General features: G+C 42.7%; 1 protein-coding gene across 1 annotated transcript in view; it reads left to right on the forward strand.

The window, feature by feature from the left end:
• Positions 1-17462, forward strand: part of Spag17 (sperm associated antigen 17) — a 214246-nt gene extending 196784 nt beyond the window's left edge. The window contains exons 46-50 of the mRNA XM_055628204.1: positions 3141-3277; positions 5662-5846; positions 12793-12853; positions 15902-16046; positions 17137-17462. Of these exons, the coding sequence (XP_055484179.1) occupies positions 3141-3277; positions 5662-5846; positions 12793-12853; positions 15902-16046; positions 17137-17270 (662 nt within the window). The 3' untranslated portion in view covers positions 17271-17462. The remainder of the gene's footprint in view (positions 1-3140; positions 3278-5661; positions 5847-12792; positions 12854-15901; positions 16047-17136) is intronic.
• The last annotated feature ends 3941 nt before the right edge of the window (positions 17463-21403 follow it).

Raw genomic sequence — 21403 nt, forward strand, 5'->3', positions numbered from 1 at the left:
AGGGAAGGAACAAGAGAAAAAGGTAGGGGCAGCAGGAAGTGACAGAAATTATGCAGGTAGGAATTATCAAAGAGTTGGATTAACCTGGCCAACGTGTTACTGGTGTTAATGATGAGAAGCAGGCTGAGGACACGGCTCACTGGAGGAAGTACTTTCTGTACAGCATGAGGGCCTGAATTCAATCACCCAGAATCCCGTAGATAATGAGCTAGATATAAAGGAGCATGCTTATAATTCCAGAGCTGTGGAGACAGAGACAGGAGGATCCTGGAGATTGCTGTTCAATAAGCCTAGCCAAACTGATGAGCCTCCCCCCACCCCCGCAGTTCAGCGACAGATCCTCTCTCAAAGTTAAGATGGAAAGCAATTGAGGAAGACACCCAACACCAATGTCTAGCCTCTGCATGCCTCTGCATGCCTGTGCACACACATCCACTCACACTTGACACACACACAGGAATGTGTACTTACCCATACAACATACACACACATAAGAGAAAGATGGAGAAGCTAATTACTTGGAAATACATCACTGAAGTGAGGTCAGTAGGCCTACTCAACTGAATGGGTATTTGAGAAAAAAAAGAAGAATCAAGGTTCCAAAGTTAACCTGTACACCGTGTTGTGAGGCAACGAATTTGTAGTTCTCTCGTCTCCTCTTCTGCCAGGCAGAAATTATGATACACACAAGGCTATATGCATAGAACGGTTGTGAACATTGAATTGCTTGATCTATGTGAACTGCTTGGTACAGCACATGGCACATGGCAAGCTCAGCATTTTTCTCTTAGGAATAATAATAATAATAATAAATAGCGTGAGCTGTCATTAGTGCCCGTTGGATCAAGCTGTTAGAATGGCTGCCTACATGAAGACTGGTGGCCCACAGGCAGACTATACACTAACTGCTGAGTTCAACCTTCAGAAATTCTGTTCACCCTGAGCAACAACAGGGCCTGTCTGGCCTGTAGCCTGGGAATCTGTTTTTCCAGAAGCTACCCTGAGATGATGGTGACCAGACAGGTTTGGGGCCCTGTGGAATCTGACTCATTGAAGTCCACATTCTATCCCTGACACTCATTACAGCTTCCTGGACAATTTATCTTCCAAACTTCAATTTTCCTCATCTATAAAGAGGTTTAAAAAAAAAAAGGAAAGAGAGAAACAGAGAGAGACATACAGACAGACAGAGAATACTTCTGCTGTATCCATTGGGGCTTTTTAAATTTTTAAATGAAAAAACCCATATCCAACTAAAAAGGGAAGAGGTAGTAGATTTACTCCTGTTCAAAAGCAAGACAAAGAAGAAGCTTTGGGGCTAGCCCCATGGGTCACTGCCCCTGGCTCCTAGGTGTTCCATGAATGCAAGTCTGCTGGCTTGCCTGTCTTCACATTCTAACCATCTTCCTCTCATCCGGTTCTTGTATTCATGTGATCCTGTTCCCACCAGCGAAGGGCAGGTTACTTCCATGTGGCAGGGATCCTGACTCCAGAGCCCCAAGATTCCGACCCCTCCAGACCTGTAATTTAATAGGCAAAACAGTGTTGTGCCCATTAACTTATGTAGAATTACCCAGGAATAGCCCTAATGGCTCTGCTTGGGACATGTGATCCTGATGGCACAGACCGGGACACCATGGCCCCATATGCTGGCGGAGCAGAAGTACCAATGAGAGAAGGAATCATTAGCACATGAGCATGCACGATAAAGGACCCCCTTCAGCCTTCTCAGCCCTGTTAGGCCTTCCTAGCTACCCCACTGGATTTCTAACTCCCCTGACCTGTCAGCCCCTCCTCAGCTCCCTGTGGCAGCCCCAGTACTTTCAATGCTCCCACTGTCCTCTCTTAGATGGGTTTATAAGGGCAAAATGAGATGGTCTGTGTAGAATTAATTTTCAGTGTGGTGCTCTCCTGTAGATCATGCATGCTCAGTGCCCTGCTTTTCCCTGCTGTGTGATTTGAATCCCCCCCGACACACACACCAAAATTTATATGTGTGCATGTGTTTGTGCATGCATGTGTTGTATGCACCAATGTTCACATGTATGTATCTGTGTGATTGTTCCTTGTGTGCAGGTGTCCGCAGAAAAGAGGGTATCAAAGCCCTTGGAGCTGTAATCACAGGCGGTTATGGGCTGTCTAACCTGGACACTGGGATCTGAACTCAGGTCCTCTGGAAGAGCAGGAAGTGCTCTTAACCACCAAGCCATCCTTTCAGCATCCCGTTCCCAAAAAAAAAAAAAGACTTCTAATTAGGATGGCTTAAATACAATTTTTAGTTCAGATCCCTGAATATTTGGAACAAAGATAAACAGGTGCAGCTTTGTGGATTACTCGCTTCTGCATTGTCCTTGAAATGACTGAGAGGGGGAAAGTTACCAATCTAAGGATTTAAACCTCTGGTTTCATCTATTTATAATTACGATGCCATGTTTGAGACCTATAAGAATCAGAATAGAATCTAAATTTCTTAAGGTGCTGCCCCCTTAGTGCTAGGAAGTCTTTCAGAGTCGATGTCTCATGGGCTACCCTTGCTAACTTCATGGGAAGGATCCTGAACATCAAAGTGTGAGGCGAGCTTGTCGTAGGAAAGGTACTCGTTGTATTTGTTTGGTGATGCTAACAGCATCTGCCTGCCGTCTCTCAGAGGAGCTGTAAGGAACCAAGGTAAAGTACGCAGAACTGCATAGCAAGGTGTTCAAATGGTAAATGAGAACTGATGAAAGCATTTTCTCTTTAAATAAGCCCTTTAAGGCTGAAGGACAGGGCTAGAAAGATGGCTCAGCCTTTACTTGCTGTTGCACAGGAGAAGCATTTGGTTCCCAGCCCCTGCATCAGGTGGTTCACAACCACACATGACTCTAGATCCAGGAGATCCAATGCCTTCTTCTGGCCTCTGGGGCACCTGCACCTACACACACAACACACACATACACACAAACTTGCATGCACATTTGCACATGAGTGTGTACACACATACACATGCTCATAAATAACACAGTAAATATTTTTTGAAAGAAGAAACATTAATTTAAAAAGAATGACTAGAGAAGTTTCCAGGCCAGTCCGTGCTCTTCTATGCTCGGGCAATGCTACACATATCTTGGATGTGCTCTAATTTAAACTTTCTTCTCTCACAGAAACAGATATTTTTACAATGATCAAAATTCCAACCCAGTCCTTGCTGCAGGATGTCACTGGACAAGCAAGAAAAGAGAAAGTGAGGCTGCCCCATTACCTGATGGGCTCCAAGCCCAAGTCTCACCCTCTTGCCAAGGTAACAGGGAGATACTTGGGCAAGTCTCCTAGGGTATTGTCATTAACTAGGGCAATTAAAATGCACTGAGGTTCATGCCAGCCTTGTGCCCCGCCATTTTTCCACAGAAGCACAAAAAAGATGGTGCATTGTCGCCTGCCGCTGGTGCACCTCAGCTTCTGAGTTTCGGCAGCCAGCTGGCAGGTCACTAGGAGTGGTCACCTTAGGGAGAATCATTCAGGTGCTCACCATTGGCTAAAGAGATAGTTGCCCTTCCTTGTTGTTAGCCAGGGCTATGCCTTTTTGTGAAGTTCCTCCATTCTGGTTAAATGGTGATAATTCCTGAAAGCACAGTCTTCTGTATTTGCAGAACTAAAGTCACTTGTTTGTCTGGAAGCTTGCCCTCCTTGCCCAGTGCACCCTCAGTTAAGGACAGACCACAAGGGCTGTATATCAGTCACCTGGCATTCTATACTCAGCACTGCCTGGTCATCCTAGGAACTGCAAACCTTGGCAAAACTTTTCAGACTCCTCTTCCAACCACTTCCTCTGAAACCTGTAAGAAGGGATTCACCTCCCCCATCCCCCGGACTCTGTCACATGTATTAGATATCTGAGGTAGCATAAAGAGATAAAAACAGAGAGAAATGAGAGTCTGACTTCAACAGATGGGACTGTGTTTATTAGCACACAGTGAGGGGAAGCCTCCCTCCCCAGGGAATGAAGGGAGTTTGCAAAGGAATAAAGCTAGCTGGGACCCATTATAAGCGTGTAGGAGGGGCTTGGGAGTGAGGCAGTTGATGCAGCTATGGGGGCTGTGTGTGGATCTGTGGTCTCTGCTGCAATTGTCCGCTTTAGGAAAGACAGATTATCTTGGGAGACAGGCTCTCTCTGCAAACATTTCCCTCTGGAATGTGGCTGTTGGACAAGGTCAGCTGAACTCTCATAGGAATCCTATTTTACAACCGAGGCACCGTCTCAGTGCGGGCCTCAATTCTTCTCCAAGCCCTTACCGTGGTGCTGTTGGCCTCCATCTTTCTATGGCATTGATAAATCTTCTAATAATCTCCTACCCAAAGAATGGTGCCCCTGAACCTAAAGCACAAAGACTTTCACGTCACAATGCTTAAGATAAAGTCCAAAGAACTTGAGACCACACAAGTATGACCTCATGTTGTTGGAAATGAGATAATAAATTCAAGGGCTTAATGGAAACAGAGCAGTTTTCAACATATAATTCTGCATACTGGGATGCCAGCATAGAGAACAGGCAGCAATGGCTGGCATGACAGTTTGGTAAGAGAGTGGTTTGTAAAGATGTCGTCCTGTGTCGTGGTCATGCTGCCCTCCCTCACTTATCATGAGAAATCCCTCTTCTCAGGTCAGGCTGTGCCCCCTTTCCAAATTCATTCTTTTGTTGGCTTAGGATACAAGGCTTTATCTGATAAAAAAAAATTGAGACTTAAGACTGCCCCCTTTTCCAGTCATGGGCTCAGTCACATCACAGACCTGTAACTTTCCAGCTCTCAATGTCTGAGACCAGAAAAAGAGGCCCTGCACCTTCTGTTCTCCGTGACTCTGATGAACTCTCCGAACATTTCGTATTGGAAATGGACCAGGACAATCTATTTGTTAAAACTTGTTCTTTCATCCTACCCTACCCAGCTCACTCTCCTCCAGCCACTGCGGGGGTTTCTCCCTTCTGTAGGAATGCTTCCTTATGCTCCCAAGTCAGAAAATATTCTCTTTACTTCTGTGGCACAGGCCGGCAGTCACCATCAGAGGGCAGTGCATGTGCAGCTGATAATCATGCTTGAAAGCGTGAATGTGCACATGAATTACAGAGCGGTTTGTCAGAGATGGCGGATTCTGACGCTCTGGGTTTGATGAGCCACAGCGGAGTCTGCAGTTGAATTACTGGGTGATGTCAGTGACAGGCAGAAGGAAGAGGGTAGAACTTCCTGTGTGGCTTCCTAATCAGCAGCGTTAGCAACACCAGAGGACATTTTAAATGCAAACCCCTCCCCACTCCAGGAGCAGTGAGTCTGAAACTCAGGAAACAGCGGCAGTAATCTTGAATCTTCTAGAAGATTCTGTAGAAGCTAACCAACCCTTGCTAGCCACTGTCCCAGAGGAAAGAGTATGGGCCCGTGAATCAGGCAAACCTGGGGTTGAGAGTTTGCTGCTTAAGCATTGGAGCAAAAGATCTCTTTCAACTCTGAACGGGTACTTTCTTTCCTTGAGAGCAAAACCTGAAGCATTTCTATAAGGATGCTGTAAGGATTGCATGAGTCTGTAAATCTTTTAAGTCTTCCTTCTGCTAAGCGGTCTTCTTCCCTGGCGTCAGCAGTGTTTTCTTTAATCAAAAACTGTCCTTCTTTTACCAATTTCTCTGCTCTGCAAAGGTGGAAGATTCTGTTGGGGGGAAAGTGAACACATCTTCCATTGTATCTGCTGCGATTTATAACACGAAAGCAAGCCATTTTGGGTTCCACCTCCTCCCACCGTCAGTGAAGTTCGGCGTGCTTAAAGAAGGACATACCTACGCGACCACTGTGAAGCTAAAAAACATTGGTGTGGACTTCTGCAGGTGAGGCAAGGGCGCCGCCACCTGCCCGTGTGCCTTTCACGCCTGACTTCCCTGCATTAATAGCCATTTACCAAACTATAATGGCATCTTGAATCCCGAACAATCCTATCATTCACCTCTTTATCCTTTTGTTCATTCTTCAACAAAGGAGTATTGACCCTAATGGTGTGCTATGTGATAGCTTCTTTCATGCCTTCCGTAAATCATGATTCATACTTCAGTAGAAGCCACCCACGCAACTCTGGATCTAACCTAGCAAAAAACAGATACTTTGTACAAGCCCTTCAATAATTACTCCTCAGGACTTGAGACCATCTGTCCTAATTTCCTCTCTGTTGCTGCTATACTCACCATGACCAAAGGCAACCTGAGGAAGTGAGGGTCTATTTCTGCTTACAGTTGTATTCCATCATCAAGGGAGGTCAGGGCAGGAACTTGAGTGAAGAACCCGGTGATAGGAAATGAAGCAGAGACCATGTGGGAATCGACACCACCCACTGTGGGCTGGGCTTCCTTTCATCAATTATTGATCAAGAAAATGCCCCCAAGAGACTTGCCTACAGGCCAATCTGATGTCTGTAATTCTTCAACTGAAGTTCTCTTTCCCCAGCTGTGTCAAGTTGACAGCCAATATTAGCCATCCCACCATTTCTTAAACAATCACCAACTGTGATGATCTAAGTCGACACTGGTTTGTGCCTGATAGGAAAAGCACTCTCAAAAAGCATTGCGCATATTTAAGAACTATGACATGGTATCATAGGATACATATTTCAAGTGATTATTGAAGTGATGCAAATATGTTTTATGTCAAGAGCAGCCACAATCTACTCACTCAGCAGGAATCCTATGGATAGTACAGTTTGGTTCCAATCTTTATAGGTCTCTAGACTCGTTGGCAAAAATTACAGGAAGTTGTAAGGCACTCAGTAGGGATGCTGGCACCAGAACTCGGGTGCTCTGGAAGACTGATCAACATTTGCCCTTAATCACTGAGCTGTCAGTATGTGAACTTAATCACCGAGTGATTGCTTTGTAGATGTTGATCTATGTTTCCCTATTCTGCCTTCATTTAGCTTGTGGTAGCCACCCTTGTTCTCTAGTTCTATGTGTTTTAATTTGTGTTTTAGAGTCCTCATGTAAGTGAAGTGATACATTTTCTATGTCTGACTTATTTCACTGGACATGCTCTTCTCTAGGTCTTTCCATGCAATAGAAAAATGTAGTGAGAATTTTTGTTTTCTTTAAAAATACAAAAATGTTATGGGAATGTGTTTTGTTTTAAACCCAGGTGTGGGATATGGGTCTGCTTCAGATTGTCCACAGCAGTTGACTATGATTGGCCTTGTGCTCTAGCAGTGGCATGATTTTGCCAGCTGCGGACAGTTTCTGCAAGTGTATGACATGTAGAATTCTGGGGACTCCTGAGAGGGTATATTCAGGCTAGAGCCCCAGGAGGGGTTGCAGTGGCAGTGCCTCCACTTGCTGATGTAGTTTGTTGTGGCTTGTCACACAGTCGTGTCACAAAAGAAAAAATGGAATATCTTGATGATGAAGATCAAACTTGAAACTCGACATCCCTCATTAGCAGGAAATAGTCTAGTAATAACTATACCTGCTTTCCTCTCTATCCTTTTTTCTCTCCTTCCTAGTGTCGGGGGGTTGGAAGGGTGTAGAAGGGTGAAGGGAGTAAGGAACCCACAAAGTAAAATAGTTCAGTTACAGCAAAAGGCATAATATCTTGGTTTAGGTTTGAATATTTCATTTTTTATATCCATCTTATTTTTTAAAATCTATTGATGTTTGTTTTTATCCACACATCTGTTGATGTGTTGTCTTCCTGTCTTGGCGTTCATTGATGGCACTTGCAGGGTGTACGACAGTGTTTATTAATACTTACGTGATGGAGTTTTCATTTTTTTTTTTTTTTTTTTTTTTTGGTTACACTCGCAGAAGAGGAGCCTCTAGGTCTTGTGACTACTCAGTTTTTAATCTCTGCTGTACCGGTCCACATTCCCACCAGGAGGGCAGCTCTCTTTCCTCCACACCTTCTCTCACATTTCTTACCTTTGGGTTTTCTCTTAAAAGAGTCATCTTAATGGGTATGAGGTAGTGTCCCCTAATACTTTTAATTTGTAGTTAAATTACTAATGTGTAACTAATATGTACTTTTCATGTGCTCATTGAGCATATTTTAGTAGAGAAATGCTAAGGTCTTTTGGTTATTTTTAAACCAGATTTACTGTGAGTTTTTTCCCACTACTGTATTGTATGAATTCTTTGTAACTTTAAATGACCCATCATAATCATGCTTGGTGGATATTTTTTCTGCCTGTTGCTTGCTTCCGCTTCACTTTGTTGTTGCATTTGCAGTACAGAAGCTCTTTAGTTTGATATAATACTAGCTATTTGTTCTTGATTGGGTCCTTGAGTTCCAGTGTGCTAACCAAAAAGTCATTGCTAAGGTCATTGTCCATAGGCTTCTCTTTCTTTGTGTTTATCCAGGAATTTTACAGTTTGAAGTACCATGTTTAAGTTTTTATCCATTCTGGGTTGATTTGGAATTATGGTCTTAAATGTGGCTCCACTTTCCTTCTTCTGCATGTAAAAATTCAGTTTTACAGCACCACCTACTTAAGAGGTGCCCTTTCCTCTTTGTGTCTTCTTGGAGCCTATTTAAAAATTCCTTGGCAAATATATATGTATCTATTTATGGGCTCTTTGTTCTATTCTGCTGATCTATGTGTCAGTCAGATTTTATGTCTGTTTCATGCTGTCTTTGTTGTAGTTTTCTAGTGGCTTTAAATCAGGACATGTGATAGTCCAGCTCTGTTCTCCTTCCAGGGAATTATTTTGGCTATTAAGCATCTCTTACGGTTTCATATAAATTTAGGATATTTTCCCCCAACTTCTGTGTCTTAGTTAGGGCTACTATTGCTGTGATGAAATGCCATAACCAAAAGTAAGTTGGGGAGGAAAGGCTTTGTTTGGCTTACATGTCCTTTTCATAGTCTATCACTGAAGGATGTCAGGACAGGAACTCAAGCAGGGTAAGAACCTGGGGGCAGAAGCTGACGGAGAGGCCATGGAGAGGTGTTGCTTATTGAATTGCTCCCCTGGCTTGCTCAGCCTTCTTTTCCTAGAGAGCCCAGGTGCACCAGCCCAGGGATGGCCCCACCCACAACAGGCTGGGCCCTCCCCTATCAATCAACAATTAAGAAAATATGTTTTCTTAATTGAGGAACGCACGCTTAACTAGCATGTGTTAAGCTGACACTTAAACCAGCCAGCACAATCTGCAAAGAGAACCATGGAGGTTTGGGAGGAGACTGTGCTGCTTAAATACATTGCTAAGTATTGTGGGCGTTTTGCTTTGGGTTTCACTTTTTTGGAGGCAGGCTCTCAATATCTAGCACTGGCTGGCCTTGAAGGTGCAGAAATCCTCCTGCCTCAGCTTCTCCAGTGCTGGAATTATAACTGTGTGCTACCACACCTTGTTTATTATGGGCATTTTAATAGTTTTCTTTCAATCCACGGACACAAGGCATCTTTACATTCATTTTTTTTCCTGCTGTCTTTCAGAGTGCTCTGTGGCTGAATATATTACTATTTTCTCGATTATTTTGTGTGGCTTTTCAGTGCTATCACATTGTGAAATTATCTTCCCAATATTTTAGCTACTGTTTTGTAGTATAAAATTTGTATTGATCTTCAAAGGTTGACTTTGTGCCCAATAATTTTATGCAGTTTATTTTCTCTAGCAGATATTATCATGCAATATCTGGCTTTTTTGTGGAGACGTAATTTTACTTCCCCCTTTCCAATTTGGATGCCTTTTCTTTCTCCCATCTGATGGCTAATGCCAGTGCTTTTCATGCTACGATGAACAGGAGTGGTGAGAGTGAGCATATTTGCCTTTCTTCAGACCTCAGGGGGAAAGATTTCATCTCTGAGTCTTCTGTAGGAGCCCTTATGACATAAAGCAACTTTCCTTTTATGTCTGGACCATCAGATTTTGTCAGATGCTTTGTGTGTGTCAATTGAGATAATCAGTTTTATCTTCAGCTCTGTAAAGGAGTTACACTGACTGACTTGTACACACACAATTAACTTGCACTTGACCCTGTTGTACTAGGGGTTTTGCATCACTGTCCATCAACAATGTGTAGTCTTTTGTAATTTTTTTCTGGCCAAACTGCTAAGGTGATGCTGGGCTGAAGTTGAGGTTGGAATAAACTTTTCTTTTGCATTTTGCAGTTTGAATTTTGCATTTTGAGGTGTCCATGAGCCTATCTGGACCAGTAGTGTAATGCTATGATTTAAAAGTGATTTAGGGGCCACATTGACATGGCATACTTGCAGTGGTTAATCTTCATTGTCAGCCTGATTCTGTACAGAGTCATGTAGGAGACACACTTCTGGACATGTCTGTGAGAGCATTTTCAGTAAGGGAAGATCCACCCTGGATGTAGGCAGGACCTCTCAATGAGGAAAATGAAAAAAAAAAAAAAAAAAGGAGAAAGCAAATTGAGCATGAGTACTCATCTCTCTTCTTCCTGAGGATACACCATAACCAGCCAACTCACAGCCATGCTCCTTCTGCTGTGGCGGACTGACTGCCCATCCTGGAGCTGTGAACTAGAATAACCTCTTGTTCCTTTAAGCTGCTTTTCTCAAGTATATTGCCATAGCAACAAGAAAAGTAACTGATACAGGAAGCCTTGAATTAATTATCCATTCTCTTTAAGTATTGATAGTCTGCCCAGGTATTCTATTTCTTCCTGACTCAACCTATGTGATAATTTGTATTTTTCAAGGAATATGTGTATTTCATCTGAGTAATTCCATTTGGTGGTATATAACTATATATTATAATCCTTTGTGACAGTTTTTGTTTCTGAGTTATCATAAATTTTTGTTTTTCTTTTGTTTGTTTTTTTCTCTAGTTTTCTTTGGTTAGCTGAGAGCCATAAGTTTTCTTTACTTTTTAAAAACCAATTATCAGTTTTATTGACACTGATTTTTTTATTTTATGCTTTTATATAATTTTTATTTTTTATGTTAATTACAGTTTATTAACTTTGTATCCCAGCTGTAGCCCCCTCCCTCATTCCCTCCCAATCCCACCATCCCTCCCTCATCTCCTCCCTGCCCCTTTCCAAGTCCACTGATAGGGGAGGTCCTCCTTCCCTTCCATCTTACCCTAGCTTATCAGGTATCTTCAGGACTGGCTGCAAAGTCCTCCTCTGTAGCCTAGCAAGGCTGTTTCTCCCTCGGGGGCGGGAGGGGGGGGTGTCAAAGAGCCAGCCACTGAGTTCATGACACTGATCTTTTTTGTTTATGTATTGCTTGTCATATTGATTTATTTCTGCTCTGGTTTTTATTATTTCCTTCCTTCAGCAAATTTGGGTTAGGCTTATCCCCTTTTCTAGTTCCTTGATGTATACTCTTGGACTTGAAATCTCTTTTTCTTTTTTAATTGTTATGTGACACTATTCCTGAGGAGACATGAACAAATGTCTACTCATCCCAGATAGGGAACCAGTGATGGACCAAAGTAAGGCAACCACCAAAATGTATCCTGCTGAACCAGTGAGCATTATGAGGGCTATTTACAGGAATATGGGTGAGAGGTTGTTTACAGGAGCAGTCAGCTGCATCCCCAAAGCCCAGCACAGCAGGGGTCACAGCTCAGGAAAACTGGAAACTTGGTGTATACTGTACCCCTTGTAAGCAGCTCAACATGTTGGAGAGTGTCTCTTTCAGGTAGCTCGCGTGGTCTGGGCCTCTTCCAGGCAGTTCCCCTCAACTCTGCTCCTTCCGAGTACATTGGCTGGTCTGAGCCTCTTCTAGTCAGTTCACATGTCTCAACATGCCTCTCCTGATCCATTATATATTCTTGGGGAGGGAGTAGTCTGGTAAAATAGTCAGAGTTAGGAACTTCTTGTAGCTTTTGAGTCGTTACTTCCTGTGTCATGAGCGGTTTCCCAGCGGGATGGAATATTTAACCTCCCCTTAGACCATCCTGTGTCTTAAGGAACTTCCTCCAAGATAGAGGCTTTTATCTGAGAGGAGATAGGCACGCAGTATCAACACAGCCGTTTATTGAGATAAACTTCTCTCCTAGAGTTTCTTTCCTTGTACCGCACAAGTTATGTCTGCATTTGACTCCTTTCAACCTACTTTCCAATCTTTCTTTTGAATTTTCCTTTCACCTGTTCATTATTTGTTCAGGAGCATGGGGCTTAATTTCCACATAAATTTATTTATGTAACTGAGTTATAGTTTCAGGCCCATTGATGCCTGAAACTATGACAGATATTATTGTATTCATCTTCATAGGAGTGGGGTAGGGGTCAGTGTGGAGGTAAGTGCTTTTTGCAGAGTACTCCAGGCCTTTCATCCCCAGGCAGAACCCACAAGCCACAGGCAGGAAGAAATCAACAAGCAACATGTGTGAGCACAGGACTTCTCCAGCCCTTCAGCATTTTCTGATCTTCAGTCCCTCCTCTCCCCAAGCAAGAAAACCCCACACCAAGTCAAGAGGAAGCCCAGATCCCATGCTCTGCTGTTTGCCCAAAGCGCCATTATTCTGTAGCTGCATGACCTGGCTGCCAGCATTCACATTTAACACTGACAGCTTACACTGCAAAGCACACAACAGCCAAGCACTGGCAGCGCTCTGCCTGGGCCTATCAGCGACTACTACCAAAGGTGGGAACACTGATTGGAGTCCACATCATGAGAACTGTTGAAAAAGCAGGTGTAAAATGGGTGGATCCCCAAATCTTCTCTCAATGGAATTTTAAGGTCTTTGGTTGTTTGTACAACGGTGTGGACTCCCTGGCTCCTAGTTAAACACCTTCTTGATTTTATAGCACCCTAGTTCCTTCATGGCTTGGTTTTCATTACTCCATAAATTTTCCTTCATTTTTCTTCCTGGTAGGTTTAAAGTGAAGCAGCCGCCACCCAGTACTGGACTGAAAGTGACATATAAACCTGGGCCTGTAAGTCCCTATGCTACTGAGCTTCTTTGTGTGTGCACACGTGTGTGTGTGTGTGTGTTTCCATTGCAGTTGGCTTTTGCATCATTTTGACATTCAGTTTAAACCATGAGTAGGTCTAATTCTTCTCATATCATAAGGAAGAGATTCCCTACCCTGGTCCTCTATGTGGCTCCATAGCATAATAAAAACCATGATAAAAAGGCTATGAGTAAAATAATAATAATAATAATAATAATAATAATAATAATAACTTTAGCTAGAAACACATGGGAAGCTCTCTTCACTCATCTCAGGAGTACACTTATACAAAGTCATGTGCAAATGACCTTTTAAAACCTTGAATTCATGGGTACAAGAAAGCTGGTGAGGTGGTTAAGAGCACATGCTGCTCTTGCAGAAGACCCCCCCTAGTTTGCTTATCACAGTCTAGAGAAAACAGTAGGACACAGGCTGAAACTCCAAAGATAAGCCAATGTTTACATTACATTACATCCATCGAATCCATGACTATTTATTTCTCTGAATAAGTCAGCACTGTACGAGGTCAAGATTTCAGAATCCTGGGGCCCGCAGGATGGCTGCTAGTGTGCTTGCCATCAAGCCTCTCAACCTGACCCTTGTGGTAAGAACAGAGAAGTGAACCCTGAAAGTTGTCCTCTAACCCCCACAGGCACCGCTCACGGCAAATACAGGTCCAAAGGGAAGCCCGCACACCATATCCCCCAAATAAGCATATATTAAAAAGATGTCAGACTCTTGACAACATAAAAAAGAAAAACCATCAAAGCAAGCCCTTCTACTGTTCTAAGAAGATAGTAAATCTCCTTTTAATCTAAAGAACAGATAGTTCCAATAGCTAACTGACTGCTGGATCAACCTTTATAAGTAGTAAAAACTCAGTGTGTATTCTTTGAAGCTCACCACACTATAAAGGTATTTCTTTCCTCTTTCTGACAGTAGGTTTTGGCTCTGACCAAAATAATAATAATAATCTACAGTCTTCTGTCTATGTAAATCTAACCACTGGTCAGCCTTGGTTAGTTGCCAGCCCTGAACGAATGCACTCCAACCCTGGGCAAACTGTACTGTGGCACTCCTCCAGCCCTCCTGCGGAATTCCATCACTACCCAGCCCTTCTGATTGCTGGCCTTGGAGGAGCAAGCCTGGGACTCTCCGAGACTGTGTCTGGATCCAATCCAGCATGCACACACATACAGTGTGTGCATGAAAAAAAAATATGGAAAACTTTTTTCAATTCTATTATTTATAAAACTGTATTTAAAATGTCCATTTGTATCTAATTGCTCTCCATGTGGTAGTGCGTGATTTATTTATTTATTTTTTTTAGAGAACTGTTCCCAAGTCTGCTTTTTTAACCAGCCTCCTGGAGCGGCAGCTTAGGAACAGAAACATCTCTTCCTTTCCTGGCTAGCGTGCCTTCCAAGAACAAGGCAAGCAGCCCAATGCCTTGCTGCGTCTCTTCACTACACACTGAGTTTCCTCTTTGTTGGTACAAACCTCTTGCTTTCAGACTCAAGCAGTTTGACATCAACACTAATTCTGTCTCCCTCTACTGGCCCTGTGGTCCTACATATCCTGTATGAGAATCCCTGAGACCAAGCAGCAGGAGAGAGTCATTTTCTTACATTACATTCATATTTTATCTCAAATAAAATTTACCGTTATCAGCCATCAGACAAACTCACGACCAGCACTCAAAAGGAATCACACAATTACGGATTGTAGGATGGATGTAGGGTCATGACTTAAAGTTTTGAGGTCAGAAATTGAACAGAGATCTCAGTTCAGAGTCAGAGAGAAAAAAAAATTGCAAGTGTCCTCTATGCACAGCTGATGTTTGAGAATATGGGAAAGAGAAGTTTGGCATGTTTACGAAGCAGAGGGAGAAGGACCAATGGAGATAGAAGAAGTAACTCAGAGAAAACCAATTACGGGTATTGCAGTAGTTCCCTCCGCTTCCAATGGCCTGTCATTCAGCAACCCCTCCCCTGACCCACCCATATAGCACCTGCTTTGGCCTTTGTGTCAGCCCATCTAAAAGGAAACCAGGTTGATTCGGGCCACAGCTTCAGGTGCATCCACAGGCACAGCCTCAATGACCTCATTGCTTGCACTAAGCCCGCATCTGTAAGTGAGTTTTTAAATTTTATTTTATTTTTTTATTTAGTTAGTTAGTTTTGGTTTGTTTTTTTTTTTTTTCAACACAGGGTTTAGCTGTGTAGCCCTGGCTGTCCTAGAACTACCTTATACGTCAGGCTGGCATCGGACTCATCAAGATCCGCCTGCCTCTGCCTCTTGAGTGCCAGGATTAAAGGTGTGGGCCACCATCCCCTGGCTTCCTTAAGGTTCTATCAACTCCTGATAGCTGACATCAAACTTTTACTATTTGGCCTTTGGAGATGTGCCAGAAACAAATTCCAACACCCTTCAGAAGTTTATCTTTAGTCCCATCTACTTCTTGGAATTTTACACTAATGTAACTAATTCTGACATACATGCCCTGGCACACAGCTGGTCTGTGGAAATGCGACCATTGGGCTGACAAGGGAATGAAGAATAGACTCACTGACGCCTACAGTAAAGCTGGGATCCGGTGGGCCATGTTAGTAGAGATGGCGTACCAACCGCCTGGAAAGCCCACACATTTATCTTTATATCTGAACGGAAGAGGCAGGTTCATTGTATATAGTTGAACAAGGAGATAGGCTTAGCTCATCTTGGTGGCCTATATACACCCTGGAAAAGGAAGCTGCTGTAAATGCCTTCCTTCTACACTTACCATCAACATTCTCACACTTACCAAGGGTTGGCAAAAGGCTTTGCCATTCCAGTGGGTCAGAGGCACTGGGGTCTTGACATGGTCATGTTCATGGCAATAATACACATTTCCTCAAGACTTCATTCACATCCCCCCGCCCACATGCTTATATTTACCACTGCTAAATTTATGATTGAGAAAGCTAAAGTTTGGAGAAGTTAGGTATGTTTTCAAAATTAGTCTTAAAACCAGTAATTGATGTCTTACAGGTGGCTGCTGGTTTGCACGCAGAGCTAAAATTAGAACTCTTTGCCATGGCTGTTGGAGAAGATGGTGCCAAGGGCTCGGCACACATCTCCCACAATATTGAAATCATGACAGAGCATGATGTTCTCTTCTTACCTGTGGAAGCAAATATCCTTTAAAGTTCAGTTGCTCTAACACCACATAGTGCAGAAGTAATGAAATGAATTAGGGAATCATGAAAGACAAAACGGTCTTCATTAGTTCTCCACTAGACCAAGAACTATACATAGGATGGCAAACACAGGCATGGGATACAAACTGAGGATGTGGGGTGAGAAGGAAACAGCAAAAGCAAAAGTGGAACTTCCTAAGATGGAACTTCCTAAACGGAAGTCCATTTTAGAGCCAGAAACTGAACTGAAGATCTTAGTAACAAGATCTCAGCTAAAAAGCGGGAGCTGTCAACAGAAGGTTTTCAAGAATCCTCTGCACACAGCTGATGTTTGAAGGTATAGGAAAGAGAAATTTGGGATGTTTAGGGAGCAGGAGGAAGAGGGGCCAAAGGAACCAGAGTTTACTACATCAATGATAAAAGAGACTCCTTGTTTAGTGTAGACTTTTTCTAGGCTTGAGAATGGAGAAGGGAACCATTTAAAATAGGTCTAAAAGTAACGAACACGGTACCAGAGAGAACTCAAGGGCAGCAGTGAAGGGCTGACCTTGGTGAGAAGGAAGATAAAGACTGCTGAGGACTGAAACTTTGAGATGAGGTAAAAGCTGGGTGATGCATCAAACAAGCTTTGTGTCAGAAGAAATGGAAGTGGATTCATTTGCCCTTCCAAGGTGGTGTCTCTAATAGATAGGCACTGTGTCCACTTATCAGTTATACACAGACAGGAAAATGGTTCCATTAGATTTTTCATTTCCTAAAGATGGCTCACAGCCAGTGTCCCAAAATCTAGACCTATCCCTACCCAAACTGCATGAAATCAGCATGTTGATACAGTCTGAGGCCTGGGGATGATGGCTTCTCATAGACAGGCCAGGACATTGGGAGAGTAAAAACACTGTGGAGAAATAAAACAAGGATCCACCTCCTGTACCTAAGCCTGCGTGGGCAGGATTTGTTTTACATGAAAGGGAACTTACCGTGAGCTAATTCTGCTGGAGACTCTTGTGATTTTAAAATGTTATTTGTGTCTGTATGAAAGATCATTTAAGTGTGACGCTTGCTCGTGGTCCTTGACGAGTATCTTACCAGTTTTAACAAGCAATAACTATGACAATCGACCAGAAGATTTTCCGCAGGGAAAAGAGAATCCCATGGTCTACAGGACATCCACCTCGTCTGCACTTGGGGTCCTCATGTCTCGCAAGGCCACCCATCATTAGGATCTGTAAGCAGTAAACGCTAGCTTGTCAACCACGGATATCTGGGGGCTCAGGCCTCAGTGTTTCCCCCTGATTTCTTACAGCCAAAACTGAAACCATTTTCAGGATTCACATTTTAATCGATTGGTTTCAAACATTTTGGACTCGGGACTCCTTTTACAACTGTACTGTTGGTTCCAGGGGCTTTATTAACATGAGTAAAATGTATCAATACTTACCAAAGAAAATTAGAACTGGGAAAATTTAAATTATATTTAAACAAATAATGTATCCAGTATGTAAAATACTTTTTTTTTCAAATCAGTTTTTTTTGTTTTGTTTTGCTTGTTTTTGTTTTCTTTTAGAGGACAGGTTTATCTTGCCCAGTGTCAGAGGGTTCAGTACATCATACAGGTGATGATGATGATCACAGCAGCATGATAAAGTTCAGTTTTTTACAATCCTCTTTCAGAAAGGCAAATGGGATAGATATCGGAAGAGGGTGAATAACAAGGACTAAGATAGGAGCCTACCACAGAGGGCCTCTGAAAGACTCTACCCAGCAGAGTATTAAAGCAGATGCTGAGACTGATAGCCAAACTTTGGACAGAATGCAGGGAATCTTATGAGAGAAGGGGAAGATAGGAAGACCTGGGGAGGACAGGAGCTCCACAAGGAGAGCAACAGAACCAAAAAATCTGGGCACAGGGGTCTTTTCTGGGACTGATATTCCAACCAAGGACCATTCATGGAGATAGCCTAGAACCCCTGCTCAAATGCAGCCCATGGCAGCTCAGTCTCCAAGTGGGCTCTCTAGTAAGGGGGACAGGGTCTGTCTTTTGACATGAACTCAGTGGCTGGCTCTTTGATCACCTCCCCTGAGGTGGGGGGCAGCCTTACCAGGCCACAGAGGAAAATAATACAGACAGTCCTGATGAGACCTTATAGGCTAGGGTCAGATGGAAGGGGAGGAGGACCTCCTCTATCAGTGGACTTGGGGAGAGACATGGGAGATGAGAGAGGGAGGATGGGATTGACAGAGGCAGAGGGAGGGGGCTACAGCTGGGCTACAAAGTGAATAAATTGTAATAAATAAAAAATTATAAAATAAAAATAAATAAATAAACCATGGTCAAGGAGGCAGAGACAGGAAGTGGTCAGGAAGGGTCCAACTGCAGCCACCAGTGACTGAGTTACTCAAGCAAAGTCCCAGCTTGGAAAGTTTTCATATCCTCCTAACAGCAGCACCATCTTGGGCCAAGTAATGAAATCATGATACTCTGAGAAATATTACATAGTCAAACCATGACATTCCACTCCTGTCATCCAAATACTCAAGGCGACCTTACAAGGTACATGCTTTTATTTTTCCCCTTTCATTGAAACTATACTTTTTCCACATGAAATATCCCCTCCCTATTCCTCCCAGTTTCTCCCCACCTCCCACACCATCAACAACCACTCTTTTTCTCATTGGAAAACAAATAGGCTTCTAGGGAATCATAATAAAACACAACTATCACAGTGGAGTTGGACAAGACAAACAGAATGAAAAGAACTCAGGTAAAGCAAAAAATAAATAAAATTACAGCTCCATTTACTGGAAGCTATGACATATATGCAGAGGACATGCTGCAGACCTGTGAAGGCCCTGTGCATGCTGCCCCATTCTCCGAGTTCACACGAGCTTTGACCAGGTTGACTAAGAAGGTCTTGTTTTCTGTGTCCTCCATCCCCTCTGGCTCTTACACTCTTTCCATCTCCTCTCCCACTGGGTTCCCCGAGAAGGAGGATTTGGTAGAAACATCCCATTTAGGGCTAAGTGTTTCTAGGTCTCTGTATTTGTTCCCACCTGCTGTAGGAGCAAGTTTCCCCGAGGATGTCTGAGCAAGGGACTGATCTCTGAGTTTCACTCTAGCATCTCTTGCAGGCAGGATGCTATTATTGATCAAAGGGTTTGTGGCTGCCGTGGTGTTTACATTTCTCTTTCGGTAGCATGCAGTACCTTCCTGCCAGACACTAGAATGTAAGGGTCAAGGCTCTAGGTATGCATCAGCTTGACTTCTAAGGTTCAATGACTTGTGGAGGTGTTATCTTCAGCAACGGGCCCGCTGTCAGTTTGTAGAGAGCCACCTATGACCTTAGCAACACCCTGGGTTGTCTGGGGATTCCCATGGGACCCCTTTAGCCAACAACTCAATTAGATGAAACCTAATTCTGGAAGATTCAGTTGGTGACAAGGAACGGATAGTTAGAACTCTATCACTCCCATTACTTGGCTACTTCATTTAGACAGCCTTCATATATGCATTATCTTGGGAAGCTTCTACTGTATGAGGTTTCCATATTACACATCAAATGTCCCTTACTTTTAGCTGCTTCTCCTTTTATTCCCTCCCCTCACAACTTGATCCTCCTACTCCAGTCTTGCAATACCACCCATCCATAACTTCAATCTTCCTTTCCTAACGAGATCTATTTGTACCCGCTGTCCCTTACTCTATACCTAACTTCTGTGGTTCTAGAGATTGTAGCTTGGTTATCATTGATGTAACAGCTAATAGCCACAGGTAAGCAAGTATATGCCACTTCTGTCTTTCTGGGTCTGGGATACCTTACTCAGGATGATTTTTTCTACTTCCATCCTTTTACCTGTGAATTTCATGGTTTCTTTTTAATAACAGCAGAGTAATAATTCACTGTGCAAATATACCATTTTCTTTATCCATTCTTCTGTTGAGGGACATCTAGATTGTTTCAATTTTCTGGATATTATAGACAGAGCTGCCATGAAAATGGTTGCTTTATGATAGGATGAGGCATGCTTTGGTGTATGCCCAGGAGTGGTATAGCTGATCTGAAGGTGGATCAATTCCTACAGTGATCTCCACAGTGGCTGTACAAGCTTACAGCCCACCAGCGGTGTTCTTCTCTACATCCGTACTGTCACTTGTTTTTATTAACCTGCCATTTTTGACAGGTATAAGGCAGGTATATAACATAGTTTTGATTTGTGTTTTCCTGATGTTTAACAATGTTGAATATTTTTTTGTTTCCCAACCATTTGAGTTTTCTATATTGAAATTCTGTTTATATCTGTACTCTACTTTTAAATTGGGTTATTTTCTTGATGTCTAGTTATTTGAGTTCTTTATATATTTTGGATATTAGTCCTTTTTAGATGGGTAATTGTTAAAAATCTTTTCCCATTCTATAGGCTTTGTCTGAAAGACAATGTCCTTTGCCACATCCATGATTCTCAAAAGGTCCCATTTACTAATTGTTTCCCTATGAAGTTAAAAATTGTCCTTTCAGTTTCTGTGAAAATTTGTGTTGAAATTTTGTTGGGGATTGCATTTATTCTGTGGATTGCTTTTGGTAGGATGGCCATTTTTACTATATTATCTTTCAGATCCATGAGCATAAGAGATCTTAGCATCTTCTGATATCTTCAATCACTTGAAATTTTTAATCATAAAGTCTTTCACTTGCTTGGTTACAGTAATCCCAAGACATTTTATATCATTTGAAGCTATTGTAAAGTTATTTCCCTGATTTCTTTCTCAATCCATTTGTCATTTGTATATACGAGGGCTACTGAAATCAATCAATCAATAACAAATACATAAGATCACTATTTTCTAAAACGGAAATTTAGCAGTGGCACTGCTTTACATTCTTACAAATCTTGTCAGCATCTAGCTCACAGGACTCTTGTAATCTGCTGTTCTGTTCCTAAGTCACACATCATAAAGCCTCTGAAAAATCCACTCCATGCCCACTGAAGCAAGAGACAAAGGCAATGAAGTGACACTTTCAGTCCATTTCCTAAGGCTCCCCAACAAAGCACTACAAATCACCACAGTCATTCTCTCATAGCTTGTTGTCCAGAAGTTTAAACTCCAGGCACCAAGAGTAACAGAGCTGGCTCCTTCTTGAGGCTCTGGGGGTACTTTTTATTACTGCCCTTTCCTGCATGTCTAGATGCAAGTATTAATACCAGCTGTGTCACTCCATCCTTTTTACTACTGCCCTTTCCTGCATGTCTAGATGCAAGTATTAATACCAGCTGAGTCACTCTATCCTTTGCCTTGTTCACATGACATAGTTCCTGTGAATTTCTCTGTGTTACCCTTAAAAGCACAAGTCCACAG

This window comes from Psammomys obesus, unplaced genomic scaffold, assembly GCF_907164565.1.
Source record: "Psammomys obesus unplaced genomic scaffold, mPsaObe1.curated_primary_1811, whole genome shotgun sequence".
Classification (NCBI taxonomy): Eukaryota; Metazoa; Chordata; class Mammalia; order Rodentia; family Muridae; genus Psammomys; species Psammomys obesus.